General features: G+C 38.4%; 1 protein-coding gene across 3 annotated transcripts in view; it reads right to left on the bottom strand.

Annotated features, from left to right (window-relative positions):
• Positions 1-21,071, bottom strand: part of LDLRAD4 (low density lipoprotein receptor class A domain containing 4) — a 246,518-nt gene that overhangs the window by 138,068 nt on the left and 87,379 nt on the right. For all 3 annotated transcript variants that reach the window (XM_018081925.2, XM_018081916.2, XM_029959315.1), the window contains one exon: positions 2,125-2,265. In XM_018081925.2, coding sequence (XP_017937414.1) covers positions 2,125-2,265 — 141 coding nt within the window. The remainder of the gene's footprint in view (positions 1-2,124; positions 2,266-21,071) is intronic.

Raw genomic sequence — 21,071 nt, 5'->3', positions numbered from 1 at the left:
TGGGAGGTCTCAAATAGCAGGACTATTGGACATCATATTTTAGGAAGAATCAGAAAACGAACGAATACAACAGATTTAGGGAAACAATTAATACAAAGGAACTTTGGGGTTTGGGGGGTTTTGGCTTTTTTTTTTTAACTCTCACAGAGGGTAACTAACAGATGAGTGGTAAGAGTCCTCACATCTGTAAAAGGCTGATTTGAGTAAGAAGCTATTTTTCTCCAAGTCCACTGAAAACTAAGAAAAATGCTGCCACCTTGACTTGCGTGACTTTACAGAGACAGGATCATGAAACACACCAACTGCAATGAAAGCAGTAGGAAAGCTGCTGCTGAAGGTTTTTCAGAGACACGTTTAGTTCAGCTTGGTCCAGATAAACTTTGTTGCTGGAGGGGAGGGGATGACTAGCCAGCTGACCAGCACTGCTCCCTTTTAGGCATGCCTGTCTTCAGGCACAAACATGCCTGTTCGGGAGCTACAGCAATGCCTGAGGGGACAGATGTGACTTAGGGGAAGACCAGGAAGTTTGCAGATCCTGGATCACGTTGCTGTGATTACTCCATGACAGCCACCAACACAGAAGGGTCCTGAAAAAACCACCGGTGTCTAGGTTATGAGACCCCATGATTAAGAAGGTTTGGGAAAGTTCCAGCTAGGAGTTCCACCTGGGAACAAACAGGGTGCCACCGTCACACTGCAGCTGTGCAGGGCCACCATCTGCGATGCCCCAGCTGCCGCTTGTCACCAAAGCCCTTCCCTCCACCTGCTACCACTGTGATTTTCAGGGCCCTTTTTGGACAAATGGTTGTGCTGGCTTGGTTTAAGAGAAGAGCTGTACCTAGTATCCTAGTAAAAAAAAATTCATCTATATGAACTTTAAAGATATGCTTGCAAGTTTTGCATGAAGTAATAATAAGGTATAACTTTTTTACAACTCAAAAGCCAAGGTTATAGGCAAATACATGACATTTTGGTCTGGACCCATCACCAACTTGTCCTGGGGCTTTGGAGAGAGTTCCATTGAAAACCAAACAAATTAAAACAAAAATAAAATGAAATAGTACCAAAGAATATATAGGTCGTTTTTATTTCAAAGCCACTGAAATCACTGCAGAGGTACCAAAGTACCACAAAGTATAAAAACACTTAAAAGAATTTACAGTACATTTAGGAACATGTTCATTTGGAGGTTAGAAGGCAGAGGAAGAAAAGCATATATTCAACACTTGATTTGACTTTCTATTATGAATCCGCTACACTGATTTCATCCTGCTTATAGGCCCATGCATTCATTACAAAAATTACAGATATATGCTGCTTACAATTCCTATTTTTAATAACAACACAGATATTCCTAAGCCATAGTCACAACCAGAAGTGAAGTAGCATGCTGAGGGATGTCAGTATTGGCAGAACCAAACCATTCGGAAAGTAATAGTAACACAACATCACTTCTGTTGTACATCAGAAACATTATTGGAAAATTTACCCCTCATCTGGAAAGAGGAATTGTGGTTTGAAAATAAATTATTGCCGAACAAACAAAAGCAAAAATCAAAGTTTGAATTCAATGTACATCACTGAGGGCAAAGCATTAAAAAAGCAATTCTGGTGACAAACTCTAGCACTTTGTGTGCAATATTTATGCACTAAAGAATAGCAACTAAAGCTATTTTAAATATATAAAATATATACCTACAAAAGGTCAGTGACCTACCAAATGATGCTGATCTCAGCACCAATGAAATGCATTTGATCAATAGGAATGATGACTGGAAAGATTACAACTTTCTTAATAGTCTTAGTAGCGCATAAAGACTGTTACACAGACAAAGCAGAAAATATTTTCTAGAACTTTGGAAAACAAATTATTTAATTACACTGTCTTTCTCAGAGGCCACATATGATCTACATGATTATAACCTCAGTGTCTGCAACACAAACTCCCTTTGCATAGGTACAAATTTCCATGTTTAGAAACCTAGAGAAAGCGTGCTAGTGCAGAGAAAAACAGCATTTACTTTCTCTGTCTCACTCTCCCTTGATATCATACTGCAGACCAAGTTTCCAAACAGACTTGTATGTACATACATACACGGATGCACACAAAGAGCCAGTACTTACAGCTGAAGATGCCTGGAGGTGGATGCTCTGTTACAAGCAGGCAGTTCTCTTCATCACTGTTATCCCCACAGTCATTCTGTTGGTTACAAATCAACGAACCAAGATACAAGCATTTACCACTGGCGCAGGTGAATTTGCACTCTGAAAGGCAAAAAAGAAACCAAAAAAAAATGTATGAGAAAATTGATGCCTACCCTTCTTCAGTGCTAGAACGACTGATACTAAAGATTATATATTTCAAGTAAGTGCTGTAATAGTGGACAGGTCTTTGGCACTTCAGCACCAAAATAAACCATATCGTATTTATAGTACTGCATGTATAAATATACATGTGACACATTCCTGATCATCAGAATCAATCCACCAGTAAACCAGATTTGCCATTTGGGAAAATTCAACTGTTTTAAAAATAAGCAATATTTTTTATAGTTCATGTTGATTACAGTTCACTTTGGACGCAGACCATGTTCTCATACATGTTTGTGTGGCACCTTGCATATTTGGGGAAAGACAGCACTATGAATAAAAATAATAACTGTCTCACATTAAAAAAAGTCTTGCTTCAGCTGTAAAGCAACAGTTTGTAACCAGGACCAATCCTGTCTGGACACAATTAGTCCCTAACTACCCTCCCAAAGACAATTTGCCAGTCTTCCAGCTAATTGCAATCAAGTGCTTGATGCTTGCACATTGAACTCCCACATGCTAGTGTTCTTTACAAAATTAATAAACTTCTGAAACCCTATAAAGTGAATGCTATATGCAGAAATGATACAGTTTTCACATTTTTTTCATTACCAAAAAAAGAGAACGGTTTCCCCTAAATATGATTCTATCATGAGAACAATTCCAATGACACAAAGTACACTTCATAGTAAATATTGAAGTTGCAATTAAGAAATGTTCACAAAAATATAAATGCAATCATAAAAAGCTTTCTCACTAGGCTTGTTCCAAAGTTAAATACACTACGCATATAGAACAGAGGACACATTATATCTAGACAAATTATAATTTAATGATTACATTACCAGCATGTTGACAAATTCGGGTGATTGTCATTCACAAGCAGAAGCAAAACAAACAGAAACACTCACAAGTAGTTTATTAAAGTAGTGCTGTTCCCTGAACCCTGGGCTTCCCTAAGGCTGCAGTTTGGGTTGGCTGGTTCTGCTTCAGAAAGATGATTTTCTGGTTCTTCCCAGCAAAGAGACAGCATTTGTTAATCTTCAACGAGATCAGCAAGAGACTTTCCTCTAATCTAACAGCAGTTGCACTTACTCTGAACTGATATGACAGGACCTCCAATTCTAAAAAGCCCCTAAACCAGTTACTGTGGTGTGATACTTACTCACATGAATCTGTTGTGTAACACAAGCAGGGTAATAACAAAGGAGAGAAAAAAAACTTGAGAAAGGTAAAAAATTATTTTTTCTTAGTAAATTTCTTTTGCAGATAAAAGTGATTTGCAAACTTCACTCTGAACACTTTTCAAGAATATTAATGACATTTTTGTACACATATCAGCAAGAACCTGCTGCAACAAAAAATGTATGCATCAACATTGTAACATATAAAATGCTACTTAGGAATATAAATAAAAGGCATAAAATGCTACGCAAGGAAAACAAGCATTTCCTGTGGGGGAAAAAAAACAACAATTCTATTTTTCTTTTTCACTTGGTCAAATTGCACTTACAAAATTAGTGAGTATTTGTCTAAATAAGCTCCTCAACTTTAAGATTTTTCAATGTAACCCTGTAGTACCTGAACTATGAAAACTGTAGAATAAAATACTGTAGAAACAAAGTATTTTACCCAATTCTTTTGTTGCCCTGTCCTTCCCTGCTACAGCAAAGAACTGAAGAGGCATTGAAGGGCTTAGATTTTATGTTTTGAGTATAGACTATAAAAAAAAAAATTCATAACCAAATGAAGTAAGCCTTTGAAACTCAAGGAACTAAGAGGGTCATTAACAGTTAGTTTTAGAAAGGAGACTTAAAAGACCAGCCTCAATATTAGCAATACGATAATTACAATGTTTTAGGACTTGTTTCTGCAATTCTATTAAGAAAGTGGAACAAGAAAAGGAATATAGCACAGGATGAAATCAGAGTGGTAAAGAACATAATGCTTCTATTTGAAAGACAAATGTCAAACACCATATTGCTTGAAGTTAGAATATTTGGCATGCTACTTTGGCTACACTATTTAATGCTTTCCAGTGCCTTTGTGTTGAGTCCCAATGTAACACTTTCCATGCTTCCCCCATGGCTGACAGCAAATGCTCAAGCAACATGTAAACTCAAAAGCAGTCAAAGCTAAGAACGCTAGGTTTCTGTTTGCCACCAGATTATACAGTTTTCAGACAAAAGACTAAAGCATTACAGTTTTAGTAGCATTATTAAAGTCGTACACTACCGTAAGAGGACTGACCAGAGGAAAGAATTTGTGCTGTAAGATGTGTTGGTTTGGGGTTTTTTGTTTTTGTCATAGATAACACATCACATTGAAACTTGGATTCAAAAAACAGACTCAATCAACTTTTCTTGTGAAATGTTATGGCTACTTCCTTCTTCCCTCAGATATGTGAAAATTGCCACTGTCAAGGTGCATTAAAACAAAAAAGTCATTGGGCCTCCTGTCCTCATTTGATGTGCCCACATTGACTGGAAGGTTGCTCGTGGTACCATGGGAATTGTGTGTTGATTTTAAAATGGGATATGTTGACAAAAATCACATTGCCTTGTGATCTCCCACCAAATCTATTTGCCAAGGAAGCAGCCATCCTCTATTGGCCTGGTTGGGATGGAGTTAACTTTCTTCGTAACAGCAGCCTCTATGGTGGCAGTTTGGATTTGTGATCAAAACACTGTCGATAACACACAGTCCTTTGGCTATTGCTGAGCAGTGCCTGCACAGTGCTGAGACTTCCTTTTTTTTTCCTTACACATGCATGTGCAAAAATAACTTCTATATCTAAAAAAATTTAATATCTAATGGAGGCCACAAAAGTGCAAAACTTAGCCTGCATAATCACATTCTGTTGAAGTCTGAAGGAAATATTCAAAGGAAAAATGTATTGTAGAAATGGGACAAATTAATTAAACAGATTATTCAATGAATATACAGATACTTCTGAACATGGAATATACTTAGGATCTGGTATTTGTAACTTGTAAACAAAATTCAGTGCCTTAAATTAGTTTGCACAGTAAATGCATTTAAACAATGTTTGCTTTTACTAAAACCAGAAAAGAACCCTTCCTTGTAATGCAGCTTGACAGAGATAGTACAAAGCAAATATTAGAGTTTCATCAAACTGAAATAAACCTGCAGAGGTCTGTACCAAAATACAAGGAGTGACCTCAAAACACTCCAACAGAGAAATCCAGACCAGTCCACACTAGACCAATATGCCTAATGACACACCAGAGAGCCCTTTTCAGTACAAAGTCTTGTACTTGGCCTGTCTAGACAAGAACAGGGGTAAAAGCTCCTGTTCTGAAAACAAGCCAGCATGATCCTTCTTTCATGAATAATGTTTCAAAGCTAGACAGTTTCCCTTTTCATTTTCAAGTGGCAATTACTGAAACATCAGTCGGTTGGTCAGCAAGACTCTGACTAGAGCTAAACCTGAAGCATGATGACAGCTACTGGAGGTTGAAAAAATCAAGCCTTCTTATAATTATGTTCATAATTATGTCTGGAGCATAATTTTAAAAATTTATCTTTATGATATAGTGATTCTTCAACATAAAGTTTTAATAAACATACTTCCAGGTAGAACAAGACTACCCTGAAAAAAAAAAAAGGAATGCTAAGAATACTATTATGAACGTTGCCTATTTTTTAGAAACTTCATGCTTGTATGTAGCATGCTTGTATGTATAATTAAATACAATTACTAATTAATATGACTTCATTTCAAAGAGTTTCAAATAGTAATTGAAGGTTATGTTTCTGTTGAACAGCTAAAGATGGGTCTGCATCATGATACAGAAAACTCCCCTGATCAGATTTTTTTATTGTGAAATGCAAGATCTGATGTGTTGGGTAGGCTTATTTTACACTTTCTGTGCCTAGCCAACAAGATAATTTTATACTTGCATTCAACTTAATTCTTTCAGACTTCATTTACACTTGACTTCATCCATATGAACAGCATTCCCATTGTTTTGTCATTCCACTTACCGTAGGGCATTTTTAATTATAGCTAAGTGCTGTTTGTTTTTCTAATGCAAGTCCAACCACAGGCCAAGAAAAAAAAGCAACAAAGTGTCATATTGAAAAAATATGGTGGTTTAGGCCACTGTTATGATGCATGTCACAGCTACTTATTTAATGGGTCTGAGATGATTATCTGACCCAGGGGCAGAATTCTGTTCCATCCATTCAAATAAAAAATAAAAAACTATATATGCAGCCAGTGATTTCAAACTGTTGTGACTAAACTGCAGTAACGTGCTTGAATGCACAAAATGAAATCCTAAGTGATGTCTGGGACTTAACCGAAGCGTAAAGGCATCCCAAAATCCAATGGACTGGCAGCAGCCCGGGCAGCATGGCCAGCAGAGGGTGATCAAATACCCTACTGAAGTCATGTAAGTGGAAGGTGAAAATCTCTTTGCCTCCGGGTGGATCTAGATCTCCAGAATAAAGGTCTAATTTCCAATTTCTTACATAAGGACTCCATTTTAAGTATGTCATCATATTTCTTCTTACTCCTGTTCATACTGCAGCATGTAAGAGCCTAAAAGAAAATATGTTTAAAGGGCATCATCACCTGTTAAAAGGATAATAAGAGACAGAAGCAGTAAATTGGAGAGGGTGGGAAGAAGCATACTTTGCTAGAGATTAAAGAAATATAAACCACAAATACCAGAGTCAGTACAATAAAACCCTGTTCAACCTCTCATAAACATCTGTCTGTGTATTATTTTTAATATTGTAGATTGTAGCTTTATAATGGGAAGTAAATCATAAATAGGAGACATGCACACAAGGAACATGTTTATTTGGGAAAAAGCTTGGTTAATAAGGAAGATGGCAGGCTGCCACACGATCTAATAAACCTCCATTGGTGCACGGAAGGGAGGGATAAATAGGTCTTTACAAAACAAAAAAGCACTTCACAAAAAGAATGCCAAGCAGAATACCAGCAAAAATGAAAGCGGATCAGCTTATGCAGAGTAAGAAGCAGAGCTGTAAGCCAGAGGCATGCCCTCGGTGCCCACGGCCTCACGCAGGACCGAGGCTGTTCTCGGAGCCACGCATCGTGGAGACAGAGACCTTCTCTGACCAGGGGAGATTATGGCCTTAAAACCAGGCTGATTGAAAGAAGATTGTTACTGGTTCACAACCAGTCTCATTTGCTCAGCTACTACACTCTTGCAGTCCCCCATGCCCGCTTGCTTATCCAGCAATTATCTTTTCATCTTCTTCTTAAAGCAAAGCCTGGAGCTATGCCCTTTAATGAGTTACTATTTATGTCAGTAGCTAAAGGAAGCAAACACAATACTCTTGCACACAGGTAGTGAAATCCGTTGTTCGGTTCACTTTTAGGGCATTAGGACATTTCACCAAGCTTACCTTAATTAATTAAGGTAACGAAATTATGCCAGGAGTCATGGTGGCAACCAAAAGACCTCCTTTTTCTTTGAGATTTGTCAGTGAGGTTGGTTTTTGCCTGTGATCTTTCTTCACTATATATACCTGTCTCTGGTGTGAAAAGAAAGGTCTCTTCTTGGAGGCCATTGAGGCATTATGAAAAGAGTTTTCATCAACACTGCAATCTAAATTCAGGAGACTTGCTGTCACTTAGCCTCCATCCTGCCCACGCAGTGAGTCTCCACAGCTTCGCGGGGGGAACCAGCAGCTTCCCTGAGCATGTCTCCCCAGGAACGAGGAAACAACACTTCCTATCACAGCACTCATCACAAACAGACAAGCCTCTCCAAGGTCATCTCAGAGACTGTCACGCTCGCCCAAATTGCCAGTTCTGCCATCATAAGAAAAGGCCAATAAAGGAAAGTCTCTTCTATTGCCACCTTCATAAATGATCTGTTCTATTTACCTTTCCATAAAACGCCAAGGCAGTATGAGTACATGTGCAAGTTTGGAGTACAGGTTTGCATTTTCTGCCCATCTACCCACTTGCTTTTCCTGATCTGGCAACGTTCTGCCCGCCTATGCCCACAGAGCACTGAAACACCAGACCTTCTCCACAAAACCTGAGAACTGTGTCCCCTATTCCACATTTGGTGGGAGTGTAAAGATCCTTTACACCCCCACCAAAGCACCGTGACACCCTCTCCAGCCACAAAGCTTCTGCCAAAACATCCTTCCAGCACAGCCTGCCTGGTGCTCCCCAGCTCGGGCACTTGTGTCAGTGCCGACAACTCAGCCGAGTCATGGTCTTGACATTGACCCATGAGGCATTTGGGTCAGAGCCCACAGAGAGGAGGACAGAGAGCACCACAGCAGACACTCACTCCATCTTAAGAGAAGAAATGACCTATGGGGGATGGGTTTCCAGAAGCCATGAGAAGGCCTCGTGCTTCTCCCTGTTCAATGCAGTGGCAAAGTGGGGTCCGCTACGGCATGTCAGGCCCACCCGTGGGCACATGTCCTGGCCCATCACCTCACCCCAGGGAGGTGCCTGATGCCCGGGGCTGCAGCTGCCCCAGTGCTCCCACTGCTCTACTCCTGGATGGGATGGTGGGATGGGCACCAGCTGCCAGAGCCTGTCCTGACAAACCCCTCGGGAGCCCCACCGCCTTCTTACATTTGTATACGTACTAACAGAGTTTTCGAAATCAAGTATGGAGAAGGAGGGAAGGAGCACTGGTGACTCAGCTAATGACACTCTCGTTCTCAGATGAGAAGTTACGTGAGAAGACGATTAAAAATACATTAAATACCCTATAATTTTTGTCAAGCACAATGTCATTATCATGGGCAAGTGCAGATAAGAAGGGTATCTGCAAATGAGATTTTCTTAACATCTCGTTCTCCTTAATCATAATTCAAAGAATTCTTGAATTATGGTAAATATTTTAAAATTATCTTAGTTGGTTTTCATCTTAAGAAATCTTTAATAATCACAAGCAGTGCCACTTACCAAATTTGTAGAGTACTGCGTATGTAGAGGAATCTAAAATAAAAAATCATGTTACTTTAGCAGCTTCTTGTTTTTTCTTTGAAATATTGTTTGCACTACAAATAGCTTGAGACTAGACCGTTTTATCAGGCAACTTCACAACCCTTGAATCCAGGGAAATACAGACTAAACCAAGTCCCTTCACAGATGCATTGCTAAGTTTTGACTGCAATCCTAAAATGGGCTCAGATGAGGACACAACAGTTACTGCAACACCCAACAATTATCTGGGGGCTAGGGGAAAGGGGATGACTGGTGGGAAAAAGTTCTGTCTTTTGTTCTCTGTTATTAAATTAGGTTAGATTACTTAAGACTGTGACTTCTGTAGGGCAGGAACTGTTTTAATTTAGCTCTCCTAGGAGGTACTGAAATACAGAATAAATACCATTCTCATCTGCAATTGTGTAATGATATTGAACCAAGGAAGAGTCTGAAAACATATCCAAGAACAAGACTTTTCATACAAGTAATGTATAATGCAGGCAAGAGTATACTGTGTTTCAGGTGGTTGTTCAGAAGATGTCAACCTAATATTGATTAAAGTACTTTTTTATACATCTTCCTGAGCATAATGTGCAGAAAATATAGGAGAAATAAATATTTACTATGTGCCAATATGCAGGATGGTTATGGAGCTTCCACTGAAACATGAATTCCAGATTTCAATGGACGGAGTTCTCCTTTCATTTCTCATTGTGCAGTGAACACTAATGTGAGTAATAACAAGTTTATTATCATCTGGATCACGTTCTCCAATCCACATCTGCAGAGATTTGCATGTTCCTGCAGTAAATACCTTATCACTGTTAGTTCTTGTAATTTAAAAGTGATTTCACCTAGTCTAATTAGCTAAAAAGTGTCTAACTCAGGTCACTGTGCCTCCGTGTTCATCTAACAAAAAATATAACCAAAATAATACCTAGATTACAGGGAAACAGATTGTTCTCAATCGTTTGCATCACACAGCATAGACAATGTTTTTTACAAACTAGCACCGTCTTGTATCAATTGTTACCTAACTTTTCCCTCATTCATCTCTAACTGAAAATTAGTCACACATTTTCTTCACCTTCGTATCTTTCCCAGAAGGCTGGGATTTTATGGCTAAGCCTTAAAAAAAAACAAAACAAAACAAACAAAATAATGTTTTTCCTATTAGAAAATTTTTCCTTTCTACCAATTTCCATGAACACTTCCTCTCAGGTATGACTTGCACTGCAAGTGGATATAGACTCCCATCTATATGCACTTCCATATAGTGGAGCTGGTAGTCATTTGGTTTGCCTAACGATTTCCACTATAAATGCCTTGGAGAATCTCTCCTATGTTCACTGCATGCAGCAAGTCTGTGAAGATGGACTGGAAGAACATTCCCCAGGGCTACAGAAGTACCTCTTCTTTGTCCCAGAAAATTCTCTTCTGCTTTTATGGAAATAAAAACTGCTAAAAAACCAGCAGTTATCTTTCCATTGTCTGCATCAGGGGAGTCTCTGCTAGCACTGCAAAATAACTAAAAGGTACAGACACTTTGAGGCTCCAGCGATACCACTGGCAGAGCAACAGCCCAAACCATACTGGGACAGTACAGGAAGAGGCAGATTAACTGTGGTGGGGAAAGGAGGTGAGCTCTGCTCCCTCTCATTTTCACACAAGAATTCCACTTCACTTCCAGGTGCTACCAAGTACAGCCATTACAACAGCCACCAGATGCTCCTCTTTTGTCCACAAGTGTTCCCAATGTCAAGTGCACAAGACAGACAGACAAGAGAAGGAATGTGAACACACAGCAGAGTCAAACCAGTATTTTATGGGTTAAGAGTGTCTCACTTAGTAACCTAAGCAGTAAAGTTTCAATAAATATTATTTCAGATTACAATTATGCAATTTTGCTTAAGTATCATGAACATATTTTACCACGTAGCAGCTATTTAACCAAGATTATTTAACAATTTCCATGGCTAAAGTGTTTACAAAGTAGATTGTGCAGAAAATACTGATACAGGCATCCCAGGGAAATCTCTACCATCTCCATCTTTCTGTTGTTGAAACAGTATAATCTAAAAAGCGACAGTGCATTTAGGACAGTGCATTTCTGGTTGTGAATGTGAACATATTGTTAACATGATCCTAGGTGGTGCTGAGTCTATTCATGCACCATGCATAATCTTGGGAAACTTTACAGTACAAAAAACCAAAGCAAACAGCTTTCCTTCCCCAAACCGAATTCAACTTTGCAGATACACTGAATGTTTAAGTGAAAAAATACCTAATAAAAGTACCAGCCTGACACAATGCAAAACTTCAATATGAACAGAGCCTCTAGTTCACAAGCTCAGGCCATGACTACATTGTATGTGAGAAGCAACAAAAACAAAACCAAACTGGAGCAGTGTCCCCATAACCAAGCACTTTTGGCTGGCACTGCTGCCCAGCAGGGCAGCCGGTGGAGGGAGGACACAGTTTTCCTTCAACATCAGCTGTGGTTCACATCCACGTGCGGCCACTTCTCTGGAAAGAGACAGAGCAACCAAGGAGGATTTTGGCACATCTGTTTGAATCCAATCTGACCCAAGCTAAATGCTGGGATTGTGAGAAAACACTAGAGTGAGGCACCAAGGGAGAACTGATGATGCCTGGGTGTCCAGGTGTGATGGTAAGGGTTTATCTACACAAGTGACACCTGCACACATGGTTTGGGTGAATCCACAACAGCCTGGCACTCTCTTGGTTCAACTGGGTTTGGGAAGTTAACCATGCTCACCTCTTCCTAAACAGAGTTTTGCAAAAGGGGCTCAGTCTAGTTTACACTGGCACCAATACACCTGAGCAGTGCCCACCTGCCAGGCACACGTACAGGTATGACGCACGCTTGGGGCACCACTGATGGTTAATGCTGACTTTACTGACAAAATATGCATCACGTTTGTGATACAAATAGCACTTGATCTACAAACCACACCCCAAAACCCTGACACATGCCTACGGCTGTCCTGGACATTATTTCTATCTGTGGGTTATCTTAATATGCTGGACTGGAAACTACTGAGGCTGACATGCAGATCAGTCATGTCAGCCTTGAGACAGCAGCACTGCAGGGTAGGTGGCCAACAGCGATAACCATTTCAGCCATCTAATTCAAATCTGCCACTGTATATCTGTCAGAAGCCCTACAGAATTTTTTGGGTGGGGATGAGAGATGGGGCTAGGACAAATCTCCGGTTACAGCTCAAGTTATCAGTGTATCGATGACAAGTTAAAGCATGTTAAAAATCATACAAATGATGTGCTGAACACAGAGAACCACCCAAAGCCATACCAGAGCCATGAAAGAGAACAACAGCCAGAGCATTGGAAACTCAAGAGCAACTAATTGTGTTTTAAATGTGGGCAAGGTAGTTTGTAATATTTTACCAGCACATTATTACCAATCTGTTCAAAGATGGTGATAATCTGTGTTTTTACAAGTCAACACAATTGAACCACGGTCCGTTTCATAGAGCTGGTCCCTCCTCAGAATACTCTCAACACGGAGTTCATAATAAAGCAAAAAAGTCAGCTAATACAGCACACTGCTAGTTTTCAAAGGAACAAAGTATTTGCTAGTGTTCCCTAATATCCCTCTAATTTAACATCCTTATGCTTAAAAAATTATGTTGAGACACTAGGAAACACCATCTAAAGGGATTAATTTTTCTTGTCATTAGGATGTATGTCTTTAAAAAATAAAATGTGTTACTACTGAATGTTATACTAACATATGGAAAACACTTCTCCAGAGAAGAGACCATTCCAAAATCCAGGATACAGATTAAGAACATTTCATGATTTGCAGACTCTGTGTTCAGGTAGATGAATATAAAAAGAATGATCACACATCCTCAAGAAAGAAAAAAAAAGTTCAGCAGCTACCAAGGCAAGTTAAAGAACAATCTAGCCCACAAATATTTGGAGATCAAACTCAAAGGTGAGAGACACTCTACAGTAGTCTAATACAGGGCTCTTTGATTTTTAATTAGTCCAATTTATCTCTCAGCTACTTACTGATACATAACAAAGGTTACAATTAAATGAACACTGTGAACATGTTAGTACGTTTTAATGTTTGTGCATCAAATCAGTTGTTTCTAAGGTCTGAGCTGAAATGTGGCTTCCAGTCTGCAAATATCACCTGTTCTATGCAATATTAAACAAAAAGCATTCACCTAAAGTACTTCAGCAACAGTTTACATAAACCCTTTGTACTTTGTGTTACAGTGGATTAGGAACAAACTAGCTAGAGAAGTTGTAATTAACAACAGTGGGGAAATAATATTGAAATATGTCTTTTTACACTTCATGCAGTAACTCTGAGTTGATAGCAAATTATTTAAACATGCCCTACTCCCTAAGAGACAGAAGCGGGACAACAGACCCTGATAAAATGTCATTCAAAAGGGTAGGAAGCCCCTTCCATAACAGATCAGGATTACACAAAACATAAGAAAAAATTCCTTAAACGACCTATGTGTAAAGGGGCTTTGAGAAGTTTATCTGTGTTAAACAGTAAACACACACTCTCATACTTATTGGTACATGGTATGCAGTCATCAAAGCCTTCAAAATGGGATTAACCATTTAAAAGAGATGAGCATGTTTATAACAGATATGCATGTATAACAGTAATAATTTACAATCTTCAGAACATATTGCTGTTGTTAAATTGTTAGCTGAAATGGTAGCACTTTTGAGAGAAGAATATTTTAAACATGTTTTCTAGAGTTCCAGATATGACCTCAGACACTCAGTTTTATTTTTTCAAAGCTTAAAATACGGAATGAAAAAATCTTATTCTACAAGCACACATTAAGCACACCATTAATAAAAGAAAAATTACATTCTCTTGTGACTAAAACATCAACAGTCGTGATACGACAGAGCAGAGTATCTGATTACTCTTCTTGAAAGGCAAAGTTGTGGCAGCACTGCTGTTGTCAGCCAAGATGGATGCAATTTGTTTCGAGGAACCCTGTTCCTCAATGTTATTTCTCAGGACGCTATTTTTGATTTCCACGGTGATTTCTAGGGAATGCAGCTGTAGGATGATGTTCTTTGCAAAACTTAAATAAATAAGTTAGGGCAAACATTTTAAATGCCAGGTATTAGAGAGACATTCACAAAGGAATAGCTAAACAAAAGAATTAATTCTATTTCTGATTTCCAAACAGAACATTGGGGTCCTTCAGAGAATCACCAGCCTACAGTTTTTTAGAAGCATAATTACATCAGACAAAAACTGGGTAAAAAATTATTCTATTTGATGACACCGACGTTGGGAGGAATTCACATACCTTGACTGTCAACAAAACTAGCATTAAAATTATAAGCATCAAAGAAATGGGCAATGGATACAGCAGGCTAGGTATCCTTCTAATAATACACTGAAGTTTAGTGGATCTGTCTCATTTTGACATTTGGGCTAATCACATGGATTTTAATGATAACTCTGCTTCACTGAATTCAACTCCTAAACATGTATTTTAAATATCTTGCTTACTCTTTTTTTTGATGCTAAAGGTGACCTGTATATATTAAGATTGTGGAGAGATACTATGAATATATATAGATACAGGAAGACAGAAAAGTAAGATTAAAAAAAGAGAGGAATGTTTTTCCTCTTCTTGTTTTTTAAAAACATTAAGTATTTCATTCTCTCATACTAAAAGTACCTAGAGATGAAAGAGGAATACTCCTTAAATCACTTTAAAACTCTCTCGATAATATCTTCAACTTTAATGGGGCTTCATGTATTTATTTCACTTAAAGTTTATTTATATCATACACCTAGCAATCAGCAGCCTACATCTTGTCTTTTGCATAAAGACTTCTGCAAATGCCTTCTAAATATTTCTTCTCTCTCAAGCCACATATCAACAGGAAAACAAGGAAAGCATAACCCGATTAACAAAAGAATCATGAATGTTCTTTTCTTATAAAATAATTTCCTTTTTTACAAAATATAGGTAAGTACCTTGCAAACTCAAAGCATAGGCATTGTAGGCCAAGGTTTGAAGCAAAGTCTGGCCTGGATGTATTGATCCAGGGATTACTTCACAAAGTACTCAGCCTGGGAATTATTTCATACTTCTTAAACACAAGGACAATGTAGAGTTCAAAATCTCAATGTAGAACCATCAAAAAAAGCATTGGCTGGTTTTATAAGGAAATTTCCATGGGTCAATAGAAAACACATTTTTTATTTTAAACAGAGTATCATCTGATTTTGAATCCATGTATCAACAATATATTATATAATGTCTGATGTGCATTAGGCAATGCAGGGCACAAAAACACATTCCAAACACACATGTAATACTCCTGACAGACTGTACTACAATTTTCCGGCTTCTTGATGTCTACATACAAAACCAGCAGGCCAAACAAGAAGACTGGTCTCAATTATCTTCATATAATATTCAGAAGAAAAGAGATTTGCTGGCTATTCTGATTGCTGTACAAGGGAGCTGCCTGCAGAACTGCACTATTACATTTGCAAAGTATTCAAGACTCAAGTCTTGTAAAGAACACAACATGGAGCAGCATGAAAGGAATAAATAAAGTTGTGTACCAAAAGATCCAGGGGAAAAAACTATTATGCTGTCTTAAGTAATAGTTCTAGAAATTTTTCCTTCAGAAAAGTCACAGGAGATTTTCTAAGATCTTGAAACAAAAAGGTTCCAATTCTTTTCTTAGCTGCAGTTTCCCAGAGTCTATATAATGCTGGGTAAGTTATTTGGCTCTTCTCAGAATATCTAGAGTAATAATAATAATAATAATAATAATAATAGTAATAGTAAAAATATTTTAGAAGAAGAAGGAGGAGGAAGAAGGAGGAGAAGGAAGAGGAGGAGAAGACAAAGATGAAGAAGTAATAGTAGTAGGTAGGTTTTTTTAAATCTCATCAACTATTAATTCATGTCTGTTATCTGTACAGATTTTCTCAATGGAAACCATTTCAGTTGTGCCACCCAGAGAGCTATCAGATGAGATATAATGCTCTTGCTCACTTCCATTTAGTCCAAACATTTATCTCATAAGAAAAAGTAAAACAAAACACTTTTATGTCTCATCGTGCATGACAAGTCACTTTTTTTTTTGTTCAGTCGTGGTTCTAAGCATCTCTTTTCAACTATCCACAGAGAACAATTAAGTCAGTGTATAACTAGCACTGCTGCAGTGGTCAGTGAGGGTTTACCTTGTTTATCTTTCATTTCCTGAGGCAGAAACAGCACCTGAAGAAGAAACCCTGAGCAATATTCTCTTAGAAGGGTAATCCATATTCTTCCTTGCCAGGACCTAATCTCTGTGTTGAGTGAAGTTGGTAATAAAGCAGATATTCACTACAAGAATGCAAAGATCAGGATTTCAATGAGGAAGAATGATTATTAATTTATTGCACCAATATACAACAATGTCTTTGTCCCCAGTGACATCTTCCCTAAATATTTCAAATTAAAGTAGTCAGAAAAATGAAAATGCTTTATCTTTGCACGAAGGAAAAGAATACTAGCAGGGTATGTGAGGCATCATAAGGATGGAAAGCTGCCATGAGCTCTGTCTAAAACACTGTACGTCACAATCTATGTCAACTGTCCATGACCCTGTCACTTCTCTACCCCGGAGACCACGAAATTGGACCTGTCTCAGACAGCCATCATTTCATGATGGCTCTGGGATAGTTCAGAACAAAAAAAATAATTGCGTTGTTAAACCACTAATTTATGAGAAAGGTGTGAAGGTTTGAAAGAACTGCTCAGAGACTTCTGCTGAACCTGAGAAAGGTTTTGAAGAATAAAAATAAAAGCGCAATTAGGCAACTGAATCTAGCTTCAGACTGCCTTTGGTTTATTATTCTATTCTCCAGTATGCTATGGAAGGATAATTTTAAGAGGACCTACATGTGAACAGAGACCAGTAACTCTTGGCTTAAATTGCTATTAAAACCTTAACAGCCATTTTATTTTATTGCCAGTTTAGCCACTAGTACCAATGGGTCAAGGGCTCGAATGCACTTCCCTTTGACACTGTGTCTTCAGTCACTAATGCAGTCATGATAATACGTCTCTCAACAGCCCAGTTTCAATAAGATTGCAAGAGGACCATAACAGGAATTTCAACAGGACGTAGGACTACACCTCAAAACAAGGACCATGCATTTCTGCAACTGTGTGCCAGTCCTATGCCAACTGATGCTCCCCAACTCCAAGTGAGCAAGCAGTGCCCAATGCTGACGAAAATAAGCCTGCAGTAATAGTCATAAATTGTGCAGACGTATTTGTAGCACATGAGAGATCCAGGTGCTTCTCCCAGTTCTCCTATTACAGAAAAATGAACAGGATAATTAAGCATGTTTGGATTTACTGAGCTGGCAGATTTAGTACTGAAGGAGAACACCTTGTGCAGTAAGCAAAGTCCTGATGCATGCTACATTACCTGCAGGGCAAAAGGAGACAGCCTTATTTGAGTGTCAGCTTCCCCTCCATCTTGCATCCAGTGATATCCCTACTTTCTCTCACCACGCAGAAAACATCCTTATGATACACAAGTTTTCAGACTAAACTAATATTGACAAGGTCATAATTTTGCTGGCAATGCCAGTCAGCTTCTGAAAATGTATGTGTTTTTCCTTCCTTTTTACCACATACAGTCAACAGACAATGGTCCTCCAGAATTAAAACTAATTCAACCTTAAAAATATTCACAACCATTTTTTAAGGAATCACATACACACACAAATTAGTACTGAACATAATAAAAAGAGGAAAGTCAGAAGATTTTGTGCCTGAGATGTTGAATTGCCATAGTTGGTTTTTGCCATGATAGAAATAAGGCATATTATATACAAATGTCATATGGAAACTGTCTCCACTGCATTCAGTGTGAAAAGCAAACATTTTAATGATTGCTGAAAAGTCTGTAATTGATATTAGCACATTATTTGACAATGTCATAAAATATTAGATGTAAAATTACACTGAAACTTTAAGTTTCTTAGAAGTCCTCAGTCATTCTGCACTTAGTACCTTAGATGCATCTTCCTTATAGTTGATATTTCTAGATCTCTCATAGGTATCTCCTTCCTGCCTCATGAAATGTGAAATTTATTACATCTTTGCCTTAAAATCTTGTTTCAGAAAAGCTTCCAGACTACTACTTCAATGCTAAAAGAAAGTTACTGCAGAAACAAACAAAAAAAAAGCCATTTTATCAATAAAACTTCCTTTCTTATAAAAAGTAGTTTTTTGGAGCAGCAATGGGAGAATTTTAAAGGTGAAATGTGCTTAAGTAGTTGGAAAAACCCATCAAGGGCAAAACTCTTTAAACATGATGGCTCTTGCAAGCTCTCCATGTATTCTTTATAAAAAAAAATATTTAACTGAAGAGTAACACATGATGTTAAAGCCCAGATTCCAAGATTTCAAGATCCCCAAGCCATTTCTGCTCCTAACAGGTAATGATAAATTTTCATCACTTTACACACATTTGAATCACAAATACTTGCATACCCTGCTGCCCCACAACGGAAAGTGTTAAATGGCATAAGCACAGCCCCTTTAGACAGTTTGATGACAGAAAGATTCCTGATTTTGCAAGAAGGCTCCTTACACATAAATTGTCCAGGAGGACAATATATGTCCTCCTGGAAGAGAAACAGTGGTCTTAAAAAACAAATAAAGTCTTGAGTTGTAACTCAAAACACACAGACACACACACCCCCACACATACACACCCTCCAGTCCATACACTGCTAGAAGGGATCTTACAATCACTTACTCCTTAGCATAGCTCGTCCACAGGAACCACTACCATTGGCTTGGTCAGGTCTTGGCAGGACAGTCGGAGCTGGCAGAAGCCAATCTGTCTGGCTGTCAGCTGCAGCAAGAGGGATTTGACTGTTTCTGGTAAAGCCTCCTGTTTGACCACTGCTCTCCTCTCCATGAGGAAGAGGCAGAAACCCATACAGCCAGGTTCTCAAGCTACCAGCTGGACCACAACCCCTGAGAGGAGATGGTGAGTCTTATCCAAAGGATCTTCCCTTTCGGACCGGTCATCAGAGAGAGGTGAGAAATGTGACATATGCACAGGACAGCTATCAGGGGATCAGTACTTCTGGTCTGCGTCCTGAATCCACTGTGTGCACTGCCATTGGTCCCCAAAAGCTTCCTGTGGCAAAGTTACTAGTGGAGCATAGGTAGAGCTCTGAAAGGAGTCAGGGATCAGGAAGAAGGAGGAACATTCAAAATGACAGAAAACTGCAAATGCTACAAAGAAGAAAGTGACTTACCTGATCTAGGAAAATTCCCCTCACTAGGATGCAAAGCTGTATGGTGTGCCCCTGAAGCCAAGGTGATTTGACTGAGAAGCATGGAACTAAGCTTTGAATAGACTGTTTGAATCACATATGACAGGCCATAAATAAAATAAATACTACCAATAAGGTCTGTAGTGAAGTCTCAGGGATGGGAACAACATAAAAACTGAAAAGCAAATCACAGGCTCAACTGCTTCATCGGGTTTTTAGTACAGCTTGATTTGAGCTTAGGTAGAAGAGTCAGCCCTTCTGGCTATACCCAGAGTGAAAAAATGTGAAGGGAGAATTTGGCACAAAGTGAAATGGCTGAAAGTAACTTTAACTCAGGCACTTCAAAGAAAATAAGGGTATGTGTCCTGAAAGGCAAAGGCTGAAATTACTAAGCTGTGGTTTATTGTAGACATGGCAGTTTAATCAAGGTAAGCTTTATAAAGAGACAAGTTATCTTTTAATTGATCAACACATACAACTGGAAAAAACCAGGCAATGTTTGGAGCATGCAGGATCTTTCTCAAAGACCCAAACAAGGAGTTGCAAGGCACACACCTTGTCTATTTTCTTCAACTAAATCAGATGGTCTAATAAAAGAAACTACCACCCCCTATAACTTAACACCTTGTAGAAAGTACTAATACAGGGATGTATAGCTCCACATGATATATTTCACAGCAAATGGAACAGCTCTTCTCAGTAACAAGAGTACCATGAGATCATCAGAATTGCAATGTCTTCCAATGTCAGCACAAGTCATTATGGGGAAACTGAAGCTTCAAATATCCAATAAAGTCCAGCAGAATAAATCTAAGTATAAACATTACATTTGACACACTATGCAGCCACACACCTGCTAATATCAATATCTAAACTCTAAATCATATGCAATTTACTCTTCATGACACCTACAAGAGTAGGTCAGAAGATGCAGAGCCATTAAGAAAGTAATAATTCCAAATTTCAATTACATTATCAAAGGAAGTAAAAAACAGTCACCTTTTTTTTTCCCAGAGAAAACACACAGAGAAAAAGCACCTACACGTTATTACTACTGACAATTAAAAACCAAAGTTATGTCATATCTTCAGCATGATAATCTTATAGCTTTTCCAATCACCTTCATCTTGGCCTTTGTTCCTTCAATTTTTATTCTTTTAATTTCTTATTCTAATATAAAACTATTTGCTATTTTAAAGATGCAGTTTCAGTTCTTCTTAATTCTTCCTAATATACAAACTCAGACAGCTAAACTTAACTGATTATTACCTGTTCAGAATACAGAAATCAAATAACAGATGCTATAACCCCAGTAACTTCTTGTGGAGTCTGCTTCTGCTGTAAAATTTGACAGAAGAAGAAAGAAAACAAATCCTAACAGTATCTCTTTTAACAAAGTTGCAGAACAAACAGAGGGGAAAGAGGAAGGGGAGGGGGAGGAGGAGA

This window comes from Manacus vitellinus, unplaced genomic scaffold (assembly GCF_001715985.3).
Source record: "Manacus vitellinus isolate BGI_N305 unplaced genomic scaffold, ASM171598v3 scaffold_1_pilon, whole genome shotgun sequence".
Lineage (NCBI taxonomy): Eukaryota > Metazoa > Chordata > Aves > Passeriformes > Pipridae > Manacus > Manacus vitellinus.
The sequence above is the reverse complement of the archived record's forward strand: the minus strand, read 5'-3'. Positions and strand labels throughout refer to the sequence as shown.